Below are 20,940 nucleotides of genomic sequence, written 5' to 3'. Positions count from 1 at the left end.
CCATGGAGAAGTAATTTTTGTTCGAAAAGCTGTCTTTTACAACTTAGTTCCTCTCTGTTAGGGGCTTTGAAATGACAAACACAAATATGAAAACATTCATCGGCCAGACAAAAAAAAACTATTGTTGCAATTAAGGATCTTGCTGTTTTATCTGAAATCAAACAAAAACAAACAAACAAACGACGATGCCTTGTCCCATCATGCTTGACTCCGCCTCTCTTATGTGAATTGTTGGGGGATGCTGTATTGCAAATCGGCAGTGTACTTTTTAGTATATTCAGTTTAACATTGTTGCAATCATTTTCAGGCAATATAGGAACTGATCTAATCATAAGTGTAAAATATTTGTATTATTTTCTGCAGACAGTTGACAGAGTTCATGATGCCTGTAAAGTTCTTTGCACCAGTGAAAAGTTTGTTTGTGTCCTTGAACATGTTCTGGCAGTCTGTAACTTTATAAACAGTGGATCGGCTCAAGGAGTAGCAATGGGGTTCAGACTTACAACTTTGCCAAAGGTAAAACTTTTAAGACAATACCAGTAGCACCTTTTAATACATGATTTAAAACATGTATGCATACAGTTGCCTTTGCAAGAAGACTGCCGTGAATATGTACATCACAAACTAGGGCACCCTGTGGCACCCGCAATGTTAATGTAATCTCTAAGAAGTATTCCTTCTGTCCCCTTTCTCTTAGTAATACAGGCATTTAAGATGTGATGGGTGTGGAACCTTCAGAAAGGTTTATAGCCCCTTATACTTTCTATGAAGCTGCCTGTGGGAGAGCTTCTTTAAACAGTTTTCCATTGCTGCTGACCTTTGTCTCAAGAGCAATAAACACAAAGAGCTATACTTTGAAGACTTTAAAGGAACACGCTGCCTTGGATCGGTCGAGTGGGTCTTTGAAAAGCATTTGTAACCGTTTTGTTATAAAATGCATATGGGTAGAAAGATGTTGTAAAAGTAGAATATAATGATCCACACAAAAGCCCTTTTCACACTACAGCGCCATTTCCCGGGAAATAAACTCCCGGGAAAATCCCGGGAGTTTTTAACCCCACCGCCACCCCAGCAACCGTTCTCACTATCCCAATTTAGTAACTCCCGGGAGTACTATTTCCTAGGAATATGCACGGTCGTTTCACACTTACGATCAAACCCCAGGAAATGTGGTAAACAGGTCAGCCCATGCGGAAGTTACAATGTTTGTGGACCGAAGTCCGTTCCCATAATGCCACGCGGCCGACTGCAAAATCCTTGCCACATGCGACCCAAATTGGCTGAACTTTAATTGTGTATTTGCGTGTTGATATACCAATATATTGTGTGATTACGGCGGAGAAGAAGTCTTGCAGTTCGGGGAAGACGTCACTGGCGTCTTGTCAGGAGAAGACGATTGCTGTGACAGTGTTTTAAAGACATGCGGTATAACAATCGGATGGAATTTGTCGTGCGATTGACGGGTTTCATGGCACTTGCTGGAAGTATTTATTGGTCAAAGGTCAATCTGGTCTACCATGAAGAGCGGCCACTGGTGGGAGCAAGTTGCTATTAGAAAAAGCGAAAGGGAGCTTTCCATCTGCGACAGCTTTTTTTCTTTTGAGAACTGTAATTGAATGGACTTTTGTGTCCGTGTTTTACCCAGAGGTTTTGTGTTGGCGTTCATCTCATTTTTTGCCTGTTCACACTATAGTTATTTCCCGGGAAATTCCCGGGAACTTTTGGTTGATCTGTTCACACTACAAAAATACTCCCGGGAATTTCCCGGTAAATGACGTTTTCCCAGGGTTAAGGGAATCAACCCTGGGGTAAGGCCTAGAAATTTTCTGAATGGCATTTTCGAATGATTGCATAATAATGTCCATGATGTTAGGGCCAAGATAGTTAAAGGTTTTATAGAAAAAAATACCGCATAGTCGATTTTGCACAATCTGACAATAGCAGAAGAAAGAAAAAGAAGCATTCTTCCCTTCCAACATCAACAGTGCTGTTTTCCCATCGTGCAAAGAAAGAACACGGAATAGGCTTTAGCCCTATATTGGCTAGCATTTTTTCATGGCTTCATACAGACTTTTAAATGTATGTTTCTTCACAAAAAATAATGTTTTTGCAGGAGAACACTTATGCAATAGAAAATATTTAGGCCTTGAAAAACAAAACTATTATCATACCGACCTATAGTCTTTTTTCCCAAGGTTGTCGGGTTTTATCTGCAATGGGCAGGGGTCCGTTAATATCCAGCTTCACGCAGGCAGAAAACTTTCCCGTTTCTTGTAGGCCTATATGCCCATCTAGCTGTTTTTTGGACGGCATCGTCGGCCAAAAATGCAACTAGTTTCAAAATTTCATCATCACTCCATCGGTCACTTTTACCCATCGCAAGAAATAATTGAGCAACAGATTGAACTAAAATATTTACTTTCAGGTGGTAGACAGCCATGTATATTAACTTTAATGATGTACACAAATGTAACTTTATGGCAACATTGAAATAAATGTATTGAAATGAGAACTCAAATCTGACTCTGGACAACAAAAGTCCATCAACGGCCAAGTATACATGCATTAAGAAATACCGTACACACATGGCGTATGTACAAGAAGGAAGCTTGTTCACGCCAACTATTTATTCTATTCCTATTCCATTCACGTGGTCAATTTTTGTAATTCATATATTTATTTTTAAATTACAGATGTAATTCACTTTTATTTTCGTACCTAAACGTAAACACTTTCAGAAGGAGAAAACAAAAAAGGGTTATTGTTACCACGCGAATTATTTGGCGCGCTATTTTTGACGTCTGTGACCTTTCGAGATTAATGACGTCTCAACACAGTAGAAGCAAAAGGTGGGGTAAGTAAAACCCGCTTTCGTTCTCACTAGCTGCTTTTCCCGGGAAAAACGTTTTTTTTCCCGGGGTTAACTCCTTTAACCCTACCCCTTAACTGGGTAAATTATTTCCCGGGAAAATGTTATTTCCCGGGAAATGCTTTGTAGTGTGAACAGATCGACTAACATTTCCCGGGAATTTCCCGGAAAATACCTGTAGTGTGAAAAGGGCTAAACATGCCTCAAAATTGCACGGTTTTCCTTTTACCCCGTCGACTAACACGGTCGGTCGTTTATGGGAGTCAGTTATTTGTTCGAACAATAAAAGTAAAAACACGCAATTTCGAGACAAATTTGTGTGGATCATTGTATTCTACTTTTAAAACATCTTTCCAACCATATGCATTTTATAAACGAAGGAACCGCTTTATAGACCAACTCGTCCGATCCAAGGCAACGTGTTCTTTAAAGGAACACGTTGCCTTGGATCGGACGAGTGGTCAAAACAAAAGCGTTTGTAACCGTTTTGTATACAATGCATATGGTTGGAAAGATGTTTTAAAGTAGAATACAATGATCCACACAAGTTTGCCTCGAAATTGCGTGGTTTTCCTTCTACTGTACGAACTAACACGGTCGGCCATTTATGGGAGTCAAATTTTGACCCCCATAAATGGCCGACGTGTTAGTCGACGAGGTAAAAGGAAAACCCACGCAATTTCGAGGCATGTTTGTGTGGATCATTGTATTCTACTTTTACAACATCTTTCTACCCATATGCATTTTATAAAAAACGGTTACAACGCTTTTCAAAGACCAACTCGACCGATCCAAAGGCAACGTGTTCCTTTTAATAACTGAATTGCAAGTGTCTAAATAATGCCCACCGTCCATGAAATTCATTTTACCAGAGCCCACATGTTAACAACCATGGAGGAAGGAAATCATCTATATATTACAACCATGTGTTTATTTCCGGTCCGGTAATGAAAAGGGCTATTTCTATTTGCCATGTATGTTACTACACAGGAACTATGTCTGAAATCCCTTCAAGTTTGATTGAGGTTTCTGTCAACTACAATTGTCGCTCTTGTTCACAACATCTCAAATTGTTTGTGTTTTTTTGTACAGTTGGCAGACATGCAGAGGCCGAGATAGAGCATGTACACTTTTAAAGTATGTCGTCCAGCAGATCCAGAAAAACTGTCCAGAACTTTTGGAATTTATTGATGAGCTCATGCCAATAACACTACTTGCTGATGGTAAGTTTCTATGTTACAAATGAGAGTGCAATGGAAGGAGATGGTATGGGAAAATATTCAAACTAACTTTGTACCGTATTTTTTTCAGGCATTAGTATTTTGTAGAGCGATATCTGAAGTAAACTTGGTAATTTTTACTAAAATTGAACTATATTCATTTGAATTTTTACAATATTTTTTAATAATTGTGGGAAAACACAAACACATTCATGTTTTTATACTCAGTACATTAACAGATCAATGTGTGGATTTTTTTACTGCTACAACATGGGCCTTATTCATGAAGCCTTCTTAGGCCTTAGTAAGCACTTACCAGTTACTAGTTCGTTCTTAGCGAGTTGCGATCATATTAACGAAGCACTCGTAACTTCAATCGAGTACGTAAGTCCTTGCTAGTGCTACGTGGGGTGTTTTCGCTTCGTACGCGTTTTCTTAAGCCCTTTTCAACATTCCTGGCCAACATTTTTGGGCGAATGAGCTTTATGTCAATAACAACAACTTTTAATATATTCTACAATCCTTGCGACATTTTCTCAAACATTGCGAAATTTTGGAGAAGTTACCAACCTATTTTTTATCACTTTTTAATAAATTCTTCTTGATTTTGTTATTTTATTTCATCATTATATATTTGTTTATTTATTTATTTAATAGTAATAATAATAATGGGCATTTATAATGCGCCGGTATCCATCTAAAGATGCTCATGGCGCAGTGACACAATAAACGGGAAAATGTTATGAAGTCCTCATTAGATGAGTCTTGAGGAAGTTTTGAACAAAACTATTGATGGAGAAAGTTAACATGATCCGGCAAGTCGTTCCATAATGAAGGAACAGCAGAAGTAAATGATCTTTCACCCCATGATGTTTTGGCCAAGGTTTCCTTGAAGATGTTTGTTATTAGATCGCATAGACTGGTAGCGGTTGGAAAATTATGGGTTGGAGTCCTTCTGAGAGATATGGTGGTAAAATGCCTTTTTGATGAGCGATAGACATACACAAAGGATCTCGAAGATGATTCTGTCCTTATAGATAGCTAATGTAGATCTTGTAGGATAGGTGTGATGTGTACTCTAGTGTTGGACCGGGTTACAATTCTGGCGGCAATATTTTGAAGGCGAGACACTGGTAAATTTGATATTAGGCAGATCCATAGATAGTTTCCCATGTCAAGTCGGGAGGCTTACAAAGGTGCGAACGAGTTGCTCTGTAGTATTTACTTCATTTACTGTATTTACTTCGTTTATTTACTTCGTTTATTTATTTATTTTATATTTTTAGTTTAGGGGTAACCAACTACATTTTGTACTCTCATTGCATGTTTGCGTCGTGTGAAAGCTTGCGAAATCTCTGACTGTCATCCCATTTGTGATGAACCACTTTGGTAGTTTCTGAGGACTTTTCCAACACAGTTGGTTTCTCTGCTATTTTTTTTTGCCCAGGTGTTAGCCTTGATCAAGGCTGTTGACGTACTGTTCCCCGGCCCGGTTCGCGGCACACGCATGCAGTACATTCACAAATGTACATTACCTATACATTGTACAGCGAGAACAGTATAGCGTAGTCGTGAGAACGGTCGTGTCTTTGTATTTTCAACCTCATACACGTGGCTCAAACAACAGCCTTGATGGGTTTGTAAAGCTTTATCGGAATTCGATAAACGGGTATTCATGATGTGGGCGTGTCATTCTAAACATTGGCCAATCACAGGCGCGATTGAGACATGACGTATTACTGCTAGCAATCATGCCACAATCCATGTGTGTGTACGCTGAACGCTAGCTGTATATGTACATGTACTGTACTACCGTGCTTTTTTATAGCAGTGTCGGGAGCGTGGTGTATATATAGCTATGATTGTAAGGGGTCTGAATGCGCTGCCGGACGGGTGAGCTGGACATGACTCGCCCGGTCGGTAATGGTATGGAACAACTTCGAACAACTTCCGTTGTCTTGCGTTTCATTATAACACGAGGACTATAATTACAACGTAGGTGGTAGATTTGTCCCCTGAATTGGAAGCCTGCTGTACTATATAAGTGTAACGTGTAGTGTAGTACTAGTAGTATGGCAAGAGTTAGTTTATGAAATTGAACTTTATTTAGTTGTTGTTCAGCCCACACGCCATCTTCTACGTCTGTCGACAACACATATTTTCGATCCCCAACTTTGATTTACCGCGAGAAACGTAATGAATAATATATTTCTACCTTAAGACAAAATAAACAGCTGGGTTTCTTATCTCATCTGGTCTGTGTTTATGCTTCAAGGGGATGGGGTGTGTTGTACTGTCATATGCCCAACACCTAAGAATTCTTACCAAGTAGCCATCTTGCCGGAAACCCATGACACCTGGATACTTTTTTAACCTTTCTCAAACACATTTCACATGGTCTAATTTCCTTCCTTCTATTTCTAAACCCATGATTGATGCATTAAACGCGGCTGTTATATTTTGTTGAAAGTTTCTGTAGTTGTGTTGCAAATTACACACCATTGATTTCCAGCGACTTACAGTTTTGTTTTACTAGTAGGGATTTCTCCCTCGCCCGCCGCCATTATTGCAACTATACTACAGCCACTGCTTGTTTACAATACGTCGACGAGCACATGTGTGCGAGTGCTTGCAGAACAACGTTGTGATTGACAGCGAGAGTTTATAGGTCAACCAACAACCAATGAGAACGGGTTGTTAGTAAACATTAGCATAATGAGCTCCGCCCTAAATTTTGGCAGATACAAAACCATCAAGGCGCTACTTGGGAAGACCCATGTACCGTAAGTGTACCGTATACTGATGGTACATGTACATAGTACGTATGTGTACATACGCTGTACACGTATATGCACTGGGTTATGTATGGGGGTGCGCTGGCGGAATTCAGTGATGGGGACTGGGATTTTGCAGATCGCGGCTGGCTGTAGCGCCTTGATCAAGGCTACCCAGGTGTCGGCCTTTCCTTCAGCGTTAAAACATCTTTGTTTTAAGCACCTACCAATTCAATACAACAAGGTCAACTAACTTCACTATCTCAGTGGGCGAGAAACTTCACCTTCCAATGATTCCCCTTTCCTTTGCCTCCTCGCGTTGCGGGACAACGGTCTTTCTCCTTACTTTACTCTGGCGCTCCATGTTTGCAGGATGACAAATATCTCCAAAATGACGATAGCCAGTCTAGTCACTGGATAAATACTCGTTTTGGACAATGAGGTCACACTCCAGTGGGTTATAAAACAAATCCATGACTGTTCATCTCAAGCGCGTTCCCGCTTAAGAAGGCGTTACGAGAGGTTTAGTAAGTAACGCGGTAGTAAAGCGATACGAACGCTTCGTGAATAACACGTAAGGGCTTACTAAAGTCTTACTAAAGTCTTACTTAGAGCCACGTAAGTGGCTCGATTTACGAGGGCTTCATGAATAAGGCCCCTGGGAATTATACAGTGCTAGCGTGATTGCATGCACAACTTGCTGGTAAGGCTCGTATCGAAACACGTGGGCGTCAATCTGTCTTGAAAGATGGGGGATATCATTTGTCAAAGCATTCACGGCGTGGGGTAGGGGGCCCGCTTAAGGGCCCCTGTTGGTATGATCTTTGGTGAAATATGTATGACTTTTAACAGACATTGTTTGACCCTTTAAATTCATCTGAAATGATTTCAAACATAATACAAACAATGAAGTAAAGGTTAGTCAACAAAATATTTTGTGTGCCTTTGTGCAGTGATATGCCTAGTTATTTTCAAAATTAGGTACTGATAACACTTCCTAATTTATACGAGTTATTGAACTAAGGGTACCGGCGTACAGGTAGGGTAACATACGAGCGATGATCGTCGTTGTTAAAGCCATTGGACACTTTCGGTAAACAGTATTGTCCAAGGCCCACACTTCGGGTATCACAACCTCTATATAAAATAACGAATCTGTGAAAACTTAGGCTCAATCGGTCATCGGAGTCGGGAGAAAATAACGGGAAAGCCCACCCTTGTTTCCGCACGTTTCGCCGTGTTATGACATGGTGTTTAAAATAAATCCGTAATTCTTGATATCGAGAATTTATATTGTTTTAATGTTTTCTCAAAAAGTAAAGCATTTCATGGAATAATATCTCAAGAATAGTCTTTCACCATTACCTTCTGTAAACCCTGTAAGTTATTTGTAAATCTGTGAACTCGTCCGTCCGGCCGTCCTCGCCAGTTGTTAGCTGTTCTAGTTAAGGGGATGGAATTGCTTTCAATCCGTAGTGAGTTTTCAATTTTAAGTTGAAGCAAAATTTAAGTGAAACACAATTAGTTTCAAGAATTTAATTTGACTTTGGGGGTCTTGTTTCTTTGATACAGCTGGTCAAACATAGTGAGTGAATCAATCAAACTTTATTGTTATTTTGCAGTATCTATAAAGGCCTTGGAAGCTGAAGTTGAAGGTAAGAGTACAATATTTTCATTTTAAAATTCATTCAGGTAGTTCTTAACTTTTAGTGAACGTATTACAATGTTGAAAATCTTTTATTGATTAAATAAAAAACTTTTTACTACAAACTTTTTACATTTTTTTAACTTTCAATATATCACTGGTTTTTGGAAGTGTTTACTTCACTCCAATTCATTATTTTCAGATTTTCAAACTTTCAGTTTTTTGTGATTTTTTTTATTATTGATAAATTCTTTACTTTGCCTTAAGAATCATTCACAAATTCCAGGCAACAGTGTATCAACTCTGATTGGATGAGAGGAGATCACGTGGCCAAGTTTAACCGTGCGATATAAATTCAGTTAGAAATGCTTAAACATGACCTAACTTTCAGATGATAGTGTGGAGCCTGTAAATACACGTACAATTTGTGAAGCTTGACAAAATATTAACACCAATATTTGAACATCATATCGGCTAATTCCCCACTATCGATACTTTTATCAACCAAAAAGTTCAAAACAAAGCTCATGTCCTGAATTTACATTTTCCAAAGTTAGCATTGTTAGCAATGATAATTCATTCTAACCAAAGTCTGTTTTGTTATATTTTAACAATTCAGTCAAAAAATAAAAAAACATCAGCCATGCATGTGTTTAATGTGGCGGATATACAGAAATGAATTGTCTCTTTAGGGTTAATTTTACTGTCATTTAATGTTGCAGTGATGAAGAAAGACCTTAACAATATCAAGAAAAACACAGCAATGCTTCTGAAAGATGAAACGCCGCCTGACAGAGACATCGCATTTTGTGACGATGTTGCTGTAAGTTATTATTTTTTTTACAAGATCGGTTATTTTGAAGGACTAGATGGTTTTTTAATGTTATGCATTTAGAGTAGGAGCAGTACGTACACCTATCATGTACCACCACTGAACATAAAAAAAAAAAAAAAAAATAATAATAATAATAATAATAATAAACGTATTTATAACGCGCCTTTTGCCAAAGGATACAAAGCGCCAGGTATTATTACTGCAAGGAGTGGGCGAATTTTTGAGATAAGACCTAATGGTGAATCCTTAGAACCATGTAATGGTTTACAAGGTGCTGTGGCGCAATGGACCGATCCGGCCTATCAATCAAACTATGCGCGTTCACCCATTTGTCCAATCACAGCAATCATTGTGGTCGGACAAACTCGGTCATGCGTGCGCGTATATTCGGCACGCGCGGCAGAATCGTGCAGAATGTCATTGTAGACCATGGGATGGGTATAGACTGTGCAAGTCTCGCGAGAAATTGAACTTCCGGGACCATTGTAGTCCCAACCTAATGGAGTTTTACGTTGGGGAGATTTTGTTCTGCCAATAATTTTAGTTTAACATAAGTTATGACTCTAAAAAGTGAATATGTTCTTGGGAATGTAAAAATAAGTAATTAAAAACAGAAAAGTAAAATCAATTCAACAAATTAACGAAGAAAACTAAAGAAAAAAACTTGACCTCCAGTTTCCGGTTTACTCTAAACAATTAAGAATATTACCCAATTGACGTTCCCATTATCGCTGAACCTATGTGATGATCGCACCAATTGGACGTGATTCACAAACGGGGTGTATTCGAAAAACCGTCCAGGTCGATGTCGAACAGCGATCCTCGTCCCGATAAATGTATAATTTTTACGTTAATTTAAACAAAACAATTATTATGTACACGAATTAAAATAATAATTATACAAAAAGTACGTTAAAAATAATAATCTTTAAAAAAATTTTAACAAATAACAATTTCAATACAATTTGGTTTTGTACAAAAATATACTTTTTTCCGAATTAAGTTCTCGTTTTCGCTACGTGCGAGACTTGCACAGTCTATTGAAAAGGGGCCTATTTAGGGGGTTCCGTGGTCCCCATCTCCGGACCGCATGAAATTTGACGCACAAGGGTTTTCAATGGTACTGAATCCGAATTTGGTTGTTGCTAAGCTCTAAAACTGCACAGTTCGTGAACAGACCAATTTTTGGGTCATTTTAGGTCAAAAACAGTATTTTTTGACAACCTCTGTATACACTGGGACTATTGACCAATCGTTCACGGCAGTGAAAGAACCTTTTCCAAGTGTTTAATGCGAACGAAGTAAATTTTCCCCTTTTCTGTCGGATTACATGCAAAGGCCTACAACAAAAACCCATGATTTTTATTCATTGAACATCATCAAGTTCAAGTTGCCATTTGTTTTTCGTTGCTACGATGTGCGTGTGTTAAATTTTTATTATCAAACGCGCGGCCGAGTTATGGGACGCAGACGCACTATTTTGTTCGTATTTCCACTCGCGCTTGTGAGATAGTTTATAATTTTGTCGAACGAGCCTGTAAATCGGCATCCTTTTATTCAGGGGTTTGAATAATTACACTGTATGTTATAACGGTACAGTGTTGGAACGAAACACGATAATGCTTCGAATGACGTCAGCCACATCACAGGCTTCCGAGGATTTCTAGATCACTATTTGTCGCCGTAATTGTTTCTTTTCGCGATACGGTGCAGGTTTTTCGCCAAGCAACAGCAACAGCAAAATTGGATGTTCTGTATTTTATTTCATACCTATGTACATACTAGAATTGCGTGGTCCAAAAGTGGGGACTACGGTTTTGAACAATTCTAGCGATCATCCCATGGTCTATAGACTGTGCAAGTCTCGCGCAGATTTGGACTTCCGGGACCATTGTGGTCCCAACCTTATGGAGTTTTACGTTGGGGAGATTCTGTTTCGTCCATTACTTTAGTTTAATATAGTTTCTGACCGTAAAAATGACATATGTTGTTAAAAATGTAATACTAATTAACAACATATAAAAGTAAAAATAAAGTCATCATAAAAACGAAGAAAAACCGATGTTTAAACTTGACCTCAGGTCAGGTTACTTGTAAAAGATTAAAAAAAATTGTGTCCATCTCCGATCACGAAACTTACGCAGACGCTTGCTTTGGCAGCGCGGGGTGGAAAGCCTTTTCATTGGTCGCTTGGGCGTCGGCTTCCTCTTTAAAATGCGTCACGCGTTTATCTAACGCCCTTGCGACCATCGTGCGTCCGCGTGTAAACCAGCTTTCAGTAGTTTCACATTCGGGCGTAGATTTACAAAAGGGGGTTTCAAAACATTTAAGATCAAACAAACATCCTTGTCCCAGAGTTTTACTTTTGTCTATACATAGACTTTAACCGATAATTGTGTATTAGTTTAAAAAGCTAAAACTAATTTAAACAAACTCTAATGGGTATTTTTGTTGTTCAGATTCGGCATTAAGAACAAATTAAAGCAAAGATCTGATTCATAAAAAAATTAAGTTCTTCAGTTGTCGTGTTTTCTCGCTCCGGTGCGCGCGAGACTTGCACAGTCTATTGGGAGTGCTCGTACACGTGTCTTGCTCACGTGCGCGTTGGGCGGAGCTTAGTGGAAAGCCGGTGTGGCGGTTTCAACTTTCCGCTGTGTTCAGTTTTCCGAATGACCAAATACGGTAGCATTACGTCATGCGATGCCTGCGCACAGCAAGCGAAAGTAGTCCATTTTTAGTGCCGTATTGAGTCGTCCGTTACCCTCCGGTAGCTGTCATGGCGGCGTCCACGAGTCGAGTACAACTAGCGGCAAACGCGTGGATCGTATGAGTTGTTTTATATGCAAGCAGAGTGTGACCTGCCTAAAGTTGTACCCATGAATACATGTAAAGAGTGGGGCAAGAGATTATGTGACTACACAGAAAAGAATCGTAATATAAACAATTTGGGGTCACTGCTGAGAGAACTACAGTACTCGCCAGGGTACACGCGGCGGTATCTGACAGGTCACCCGGAAAACTGAACACGCCGGAAAGCTAAAACCGTTCGAACAACGTGATGATATGTCCGACTACGTCACCCGGAAACTGAACACGGCGGAAGACTGAAACCGCCACACCGGAACGGTCCATATGCTGCCAATCCAGCCAGGAACACCGGGGCGAACCCCTTCTCTTTTCGATAAGTGCACTGGGTTCTTTTACATGCGTTTACACAACACATGGGACCAACGGCTTTAAGTCCCATCCGAAGGACGAAGCAATGGTTATGTGTCTTGCTTAAGGACACAAGTGTCACGGCTGGGGATACGAACCCACACTCTGCTGATCAGAAACACCAGAGTTTGAATTCGGTGCTCTTAACCGTTTGGCCACGACACTCCCAAACATGACTACATTGACTGGCCTTTATTTAATATTAATAAATACCTTGGACGGTTTCAAGTCTCTGATTGGTCAAAACCCGGTCACGTGTGGGAGTGTTAACGGTGGTATAAAGACCGGCTTTGGAAAATAGCGAATAAGTGGCCACTAAATCAGCATACATTGTGTAAACCTTGTGCGTTGCACTGTATCGCACGCTTATTTATATCCCTGTTAGTTTCATTGCAATTTCGCGCAATTCGCGTACGCGCACTGAAAATGTATAAATTTTGAGTGCGCGCGTGTAACATGTGCGCGCGTATAAACTGACGACGTCGAGCTCGTGCGCGCGTTTTAATGCACAAGGAACAGCTATCGTCCAATCATTTGCCTCCTTTGAACCCAGTGAAGGCGCTGAACAGATCATTATTTCAAAGAGTCACTGGTCTCAAAGATCAGTAAAGAGATGGGAACCATCAAAAGCTCGAATATGGCCCCTGAACATGTCTGGAAGTGCCGCCGAGAGAAAAAATACAAAATTTGGAAAATTTTAGCCGTTTAATTCGCTAAAAAGGTATTTATTAATGGGAATAACAGTGTTCGTACCCGGTCTTCACTGCGTGGTAATGACCTTGGTTGGTGGCTGGCGCTGTTAACGGACCTCGCCTCCGGCTCGGTCCGTTATTAACAGCGCCAGCCACCAAACCGGTCATTACCACGCAGTGAAGACCGGGTACTCGCACTGTTATTCCCTAATTCATAAATACCTCGGACAGTTTCACTATTACTATTGGTGGAGAGCGCGTCACGTGGGTGTGTATAAACCTTTGTTTATGACCGGTAAAAATTGTTGGGCGTGACACGTGAGCTTGCACCTGTGCTTATAAGACAGTTTCTTCATTCCTATTGGTCGAGAGCAACGGCCGAGACACGGGACCGCGATACGCGCGACGCGCACAGCATTCCCTTATAAGGAGTTGTTTACCCGAGGGCGGCGGAGGGCCTTACCATTTCATAGCTGGAGGGGTGTTGTGTTGAAAGAAATCATTGAACGATTACAATTTTTGGATTTATTTAACTTTTTGACCAAAAGTGTTGATGTTTTTTGACCGAAAAGGTATTTATGAATGGGAATTAAAGTGTGTTGAATCGGTTTTCAACTAGTGGTTTAAACCCGCCGAGGCCTGGTTCTTGATAATTTACATCGGCTTCGTCTCGGTAAAATTATAAAGAACCAAGCCTCGTTGGGATTAAACCACTAGTTTAAAACCTCTTCACCACACATTGATTCCCTTAATAACCAGTGTCAATAGTTCTCTAAGCACCAGATCCAACCTAACCGGCTGGAGTATAGACATGTATGTTTATAACCTAAAGGATGTGTGCCGCACTACCTTGTCTATATGCAACGTAAAAGTTAGTAAACAATGAAGAAAACAGTTAGCCGAAAATATACACGTTGCAAGTCCCATGCTATTTCCAATTTATGTCATTTAAAACTTATTTATTTATTTATTTATTTATTTGAATTCTTCGGACAAAAAAAAACAAAACAATAAAACAAGCACAGGCCGTCCAGGGAAGGGCAAAAGTCCAAAAACTGTCATCAAAAAAGATGTGCTCTCCCAGACCTAGCTCATAAAAAATACACATTATATACTATACATTAAAAATTCTAAAATTGCAGTTAAAGTTTAAACAAAAGATGGCAAGTAAAAAGCAATAACACAAACGATATACACAAGGTACTTTTTCAAAATGTCCACAGATTCACAACAAACCTACAGGGCCTGAAGACAATGACAGTAGAAAGCCTCCCCCGAAACACCATACACCGAGGAATTGCAGCCCCCGAGAAATGAGCAAAACAAGCCACAAAACATATTTCGTCTCAGTGAGATGAACATTATTGAACAAAATCTAAGTTAGCAGACTTCTGTCGCGGACAATAATGTCAAGTTAAGATGCATCCATCAAGGACATCTTCCTCTCCTCATCTTGTTGTCAGTTTGTTGGTGATCGTGTCTCATCCCATTATGCAGCATATACCTCCAGCTGGAGCGGTGGCTAGCCAACGGAGGCCATGACCTGGTGGGGGTGTTAAAGTCTACCAAATCTCTCTTTAAGACATCTTTGAAACATAGTTTGGGACGTCTGACTGGTCGGCCTCCATTTTCGAGGACTCTGTAAAGTATGGAGCAGGGGATTTGATGCGATTCCATACGGGTCACATGACCAGCCCAGCGGAGACGGATGAACTTGAGCCTTGATGACAATGGCTGAGACGTGGTTATCCCATGGAGGAAGGAAGAGAAGGGGCTTTAACGACCCGCAAAACCGCAGAGTAACAAAAGAATACCCTGACAATGCCCCTGTCTGACCAAGGAAAAAAAATAGGAGACCTCCAGCTGTACGGCCGATTAATGAGCATGATTAGATATCTTTGTTCAGAAGGTGTGGTACCGCCAGACTGCGCCGTTGTAAAGTTGAATCATTGGAGACAAGAATTGTGAATGTACACGATTTCTTTTACCGTTTGTGGTGTTTCACGGAAACATCATGGCAAATTTTTACATTTTTTGTGACTTTCATGTCACTAGCGGTGGTTCAAAATTTGGGTATTTAGCACATGAGGGTGGTTGGATATTCAATTGTGTTTTTCGATTTGGTGGGCGAAAGTGTATACAATTTTTATCAGGTCTCAACAAGTTTTTTTTTCTTCTGTTTTATATCCATACGACACCATAGTTGAGTGAAGAACCAAGTGCGCAAGCGCAAACTCACATATGCCCGGTCCCCCATTGTCTGGATAAGGTATGTGGGTGATTACGAGGTGTCGTTAAGCGACCGCGGTACCACGGGTTCGACTTTTGAAGTCCCTTCGTTCATGCTCCTTCTCTTCCTTCCTCCATGGTTATCCTGAACAGTTCCTCATTTGGGTAGTTTGTCATTCCAGGTGACTCCCAGAATGGAACGGAGACATATTGTGTGGAATGCACTTAGTCTGCTTTCTTGTCTTCTCTATGTGGGCCAGGTTTCAGCACCGTAAAGCAGTACACTAAGCACACAGGCATCATAGATGCGGACTTTGGTACAGATGGAAATTTGTTGGTTGTTCCATACACGCTTAGAAAGGCGCCCAAGTAGAAGCAGCCTTTTAAAGCCGAACAGAGATTTCCGGGTCAAGAGTAGCGTTGGAAGTATTTGCAGAGCCGATGTATGCGAACTTGTTTACTCGGTCCAGTGTAGTGTCATTGACGGCGAACTGGAGAATCAAGTCCGTCTCATGGTGTGCTACCCGTGCTGTTGTATGTAGAAAAGAAAGTTTGAAGCTTTGCTTGTGCTACCACAACAGTACTTGCCTGCATGGTGGAAATGAAATTGAAGCATAGTGTGAGTTGTTTACTGTACAACAGGATTAAAAAGTATGCAAATGCAAAGTCTTTTGTGTACACTCTTACTATCACCCAAAATATTCACTGCAGTGAGGAAAAGGATTCCCAGGAAAACGCCAAAGGAGGAGAATTACTGACAAACGCTTCGCTGATGTTGTTGCTCTAACTATCTCTTCACTGAATAATGGCAAGCACAACCAAATTAATTAACAGCAAAAGTAAAAAAAACAAGCTTGATGATGCCCGAGGGAACCAAAGGACCAAATACAGTACATTACGTGATATGATCAGTAGGGTGACACAAAGGAAACGTTTCCGTAAGAATTAGGACTGGAGCTTCAGTAGGGTCACACAAAAGAAAAGTTTCCATAAGAATTAGGACCGGATGCTCAGTAGGGTGACACAAGAATTATGACCGGAGCTTCAGTAGGGTCACACAAAGGAAAAGTTTCCATAAGTATTAGGACCGGATGCTCAGTAGGGTGACACAAAGGCAAGGTTTCCGTAAGAATTAGGACCGGAGCTTCAATAGGGTCACACAAAAGAAAAGTTTCCATAAGAATTAAGAACAGATGCTCAGTGGGGTCACAGCTGAAGTTTCCATACGAATTAGAACCGGATGCTCAATGGGGTCACATATGAAGTTTCCATAAGATTTAGGACCGGATCTCAGTAGGGTCACACAAAGGAAAAGTTTCCGTAAGAATTAGGACTGGATGCTCAGTGGGGTCACAAAAAGAAATTTGTGATATGAATTACGACCGGAGGCTCAGCAGAGTCACGAAGAAGAAGTTTGTATAAGAATTAGGAACAGATGCCCAGTAGGGTCACAATGAGGAAGTTTCCATAACAATCACGATCGGATGTTCAGTGGGGTCACACGAATTAAGACCGGATGTCACAAAGGTGGAAGTTTCCATAAGAGTTAGGACCGGATGCCTAGCAGGGTCACGAAGAGGAAGTTTTCATAAGAACTAGGACAGGATGTTCAGTTGGTCTCACAAATGAGAAGTTTCCTGGAGAACTTAGACCAGATGCTCAGTAGGGTTACAGAAGAAGTTTCGATAAGAATTAGGAACGGATGCTCAGTAAGGTCACAAAGAAGAAGTTCCCTGGAGAATTAAGAACGGATGGTCAGTAGGGTCACAGATGAAGTTTCGATAAGAATTAGGACCGGATGCTCAGTAAGGTCACAAAGGAGAAGTTTTACTAAGAACTAAGACCGGATGCTCAGTAGGATCACAGATGAAGTTTCCTTAAGATTTCGGATCGTGTGCTTTGGACGGTGTTTATGGAGGGTGTCCATTCTTTTTGACAAGAATATACCAATACGGAGAAGAGTATTGATCAGTGTGTGCCAACTAAAGGGGCAACAATCAGACAAAATAAGCAGTGGACAGAAACATGATTCACATCCAAACGTACAGAAACATGATTCACATCCCAATGTAACTATCTCGGTGATAAATTGTGTAAAACAAAGACGATGGTTACAGATATTTTGTTTCATGAACTAACATATGTTATTCATACGCTCTTTTCTCTTATAGGCATTTGTTGAACAATATGAAGTTAAGCTCACACAGCTTCAGAAGAAGAGTGAAGTCATGAAGAAACTATACGAGCAAATGCTGGTGAGTTCCTTTTAACATGCCAAGCCACACAGTGTTCAGATTTACCAACTTAGCGGATTCCTTTTAAAATGCCCAGCCAGGCAGTATTTACATTTACCAACTTAGCGGATTCCTTTTAGCATGCCCAGACAGTACTTAGATTTACCAACTCAGCGGATTCCATTTAACATGCCCAAACAGTATTTAGATTTACCAACTTAGCGGATTCCTTTTAAAATGCCCAGCCAGGCAGTATTTAGATTTACCAACTTAGCGGATTCCTTTTAACATGCCCAGACAGTATTTAGATTTACCAACTTAGCGGATTCCTTTTAAAATGCCCAGCCAGACAGTATTTAGATTTACCAACTCAGCGGATTCCATTTAACATGCCCAAACAGTATTTAGATTTACCAACTTAGCGGATTCCTTTTAAAATGCCCAGCCAGGCAGTATTTAGATTTACCAACTTAGCGGATTCCTTTTAACATGCCCAGACAGTATTTAGATTTACCAACTTAGCGGATTCCTTTTAAAATGCCCAGCCAGGCAGTATTTAGATTTACCAACTTAGCAGATTCCTTTTAGCATGCCCAGACAGTATTTAGATTGACCAACTCAGCGGATTCCATTTAACATGCCCAAACAGTATTTAGATTTACCAACTTAGCGGATTCCTTTTAACATGCCCAGACAGTATTTAGATTTACCAACTTAGCGGATTCCTTTTAACATGCCCAGACAGTATTTAGATTTACCAACTTAGCGGATTCCTTTTAACATGCCCAAACAGTTTTTAGATTAACCAACTCAGTGGATTCCTTTTAGCATGCCCAGACAGTATTTAGATTTACCAACTTAGCGGATTCCTTTTAAAATGCCCAGCCAGGCAGTATTTAGATTTACCAACTTAGCAGATTCCTTTTAGCATGCCCAGACAGTATTTAGATTGACCAACTCAGCGGATTCCATTTAACATGCCCAAACAGTATTTAGATTTACCAACTTAGCGGATTCCTTTTAACATGCCCAGCCAGACAGTATTTAGATTTACCAACTCAGCGGATTCCTTTTAACATGCCCAGACAGTTTTTAGATTAACCAACTCAGTGGATTCCTTTTAGCATGCCCAGACAGTATTTAGATTTACCAACTTAGCGGATTCCTTTTAAAATGCCCAGCCAGGCAGTATTTAGATTTACCAACTTAGCAGATTCCTTTTAGCATGCCCAGACAGTATTTAGATTGACCAACTCAGCGGATTCCATTTAACATGCCCAAACAGTATTTAGATTTACCAACTTAGCGGATTCCTTTTAACATGCCCAGACAGTATTTAGATTTACCAACTTAGCGGATTCCTTTTAACATGCCCAGACAGTATTTAGATTTACCAACTTAGCGGATTCCTTTTAACATGCCCAGACAGTATTTAGATTTACCAACTTAGCGGATTCCTTTTAACATGCCCAGACAGTATTTAGATTTACCAACTCAGCGGATTCCTTTTAGCATGCCCAGACAGTATTTAGATTTACCAACTCAGCGGATTCCTTTTAACATGCCCAGACAGTTTTTAGATTAACCAACTCAGTGGATTCCTTTTAGCATGCCCAGACAGTATTTAGATTTACCAACTTAGCGGATTCCTTTTAGCATGCCCAGACAGTATTTAGATTTACCAACTTAGCGGATTCCTTTTAGCATGCCCAGACAGTATTTAGATTTACCAACTCAGCGGATTCCATTTAACATACCCAAACAGTATTTAGATTTACCACTTTAGCGGATTCCTTTTAACATGCCCAGACAGTATTTAGATTTACCAACTTAGCGGATTCCTTTTAACATGCCCAGCCAGACAGTATTTAGATTTACCAACTAAGCGGATTCCTTTTAGCATGCCCATGCTCAGTCTCTTTTCAAAAAACTTTACAATTACAATACAAAAATTCATTTATTTATACCGCTATTTTTAGATAACATAAGTTGGTGATACATAGTTATAACTCGAGACAAACTAGGCAAAAGTAATAAGTTGTTTGTGTGATCATAAATTGTCAATAGCTGCTCCTTTCTGTACAGAAAGTCTTTTGGAGATGTTTAGCAAGTGCATTTTGGAACAGTAATAAATGTGGTGTTTGTCTATTTAGGAGAGATTTGCTGAGCCGCCAGGTGTTGACTCTAGTGATACTTTCACAGCTATCAGTGACTTTGTCAAAGCTTTCAAACGGGAGACTGATCTCATCCTTGCTGCTGCGGGACTTGGAAGGCGAGTCATTCTGTATTTCTTTTCTTGTTTAATTTCATTTCATGTTCATCAAATTCTACAGCACACACTTGTCAAATTAGATTAGTAAATATAATACCAGAAATAAACTATACAAACTGCAGTACATTGCCAATATAATTAAAATCTGAAAACAAGAATAAAACAAAAGTAAGGTCATCACATGCGTGATGTGAGTTTATTCTTCTTTGTGAATGAATGCAGTTTAATCATAAAATATGAGTCAGATCTGTACACTTCAAGACAAGACAATAAAAGCAGCCTTCTGTTCAAAAGTCCCTTAGATAATGTGTCATTATATACCAATAACAAATGATAAATAGCAAAACTGAGTGACAGGCATGGGCGTCAGTTAGGGGGAGCTGGTCAGGGGGACATGTGTCCCCCCCCCCTTAATCGTTTGGAGGATGGGGGACACAATATCAAATGCCCCCCCCCCCCATCTTTTTGACCACCTTTATCACGAAGCCCAAGTTTTGCACTGTGTAATACCAAACTGTGTGTCCCCTCTTGGGCATTAACCTGGGGCCAAAGGATGGAACAACTTTTTAGAGGGTGGGGGACACCTACAAAATGTCCCCCCTCAAAATTGGCCCTAGATTGCATCACAGAGCATCTAAAATGCACAATTTTCCCGGGCCCTTAATCGGGCCCGCACCCCACGTCGAAAGGTTTCTCACACGCATGCTCCATCGTTGACATTATTTGCACCTCTCCTTGAAAGAGTGGCAGGGACGTGTCCCCCACCAACCCCTATCCCCCACCCCATGTTCGAAGGGTGGAGGACACAATATCAAATGTTCCCCGTGTCTTTTGACCACCTTTATCATGAAACTCATGTTTTGCAATGTATACAGTGCAAAACATGAGTTTCATGCGCTCCAAACCCTGTGTCCCGTCATTGCCATCGCCGAACCCCACGCCTTAAAAATGTTA

The 20,940-nt window shown here is 40.3% G+C and overlaps 1 protein-coding gene across 1 annotated transcript in view; it reads left to right on the top strand.

The window, feature by feature from the left end:
- Nucleotides 1–20,940, top strand: part of LOC139934447 (uncharacterized) — an 80,562-nt gene that overhangs the window by 56,387 nt on the left and 3,235 nt on the right. Inside the window, exons 17-22 of the mRNA XM_071928691.1 lie at nucleotides 364–516; nucleotides 3,960–4,092; nucleotides 8,486–8,518; nucleotides 9,231–9,331; nucleotides 17,652–17,735; nucleotides 19,868–19,986. Coding sequence (XP_071784792.1) covers nucleotides 364–516; nucleotides 3,960–4,092; nucleotides 8,486–8,518; nucleotides 9,231–9,331; nucleotides 17,652–17,735; nucleotides 19,868–19,986 — 623 coding nt within the window. The remainder of the gene's footprint in view (nucleotides 1–363; nucleotides 517–3,959; nucleotides 4,093–8,485; nucleotides 8,519–9,230; nucleotides 9,332–17,651; nucleotides 17,736–19,867; nucleotides 19,987–20,940) is intronic.

The sequence above is a fragment of the Asterias amurensis genome, chromosome 3 (assembly GCF_032118995.1).
Source record: "Asterias amurensis chromosome 3, ASM3211899v1".
NCBI classification, from domain to species: domain Eukaryota; kingdom Metazoa; phylum Echinodermata; class Asteroidea; order Forcipulatida; family Asteriidae; genus Asterias; species Asterias amurensis.
This window is presented reverse-complemented; position numbering and strand designations above follow the sequence as displayed.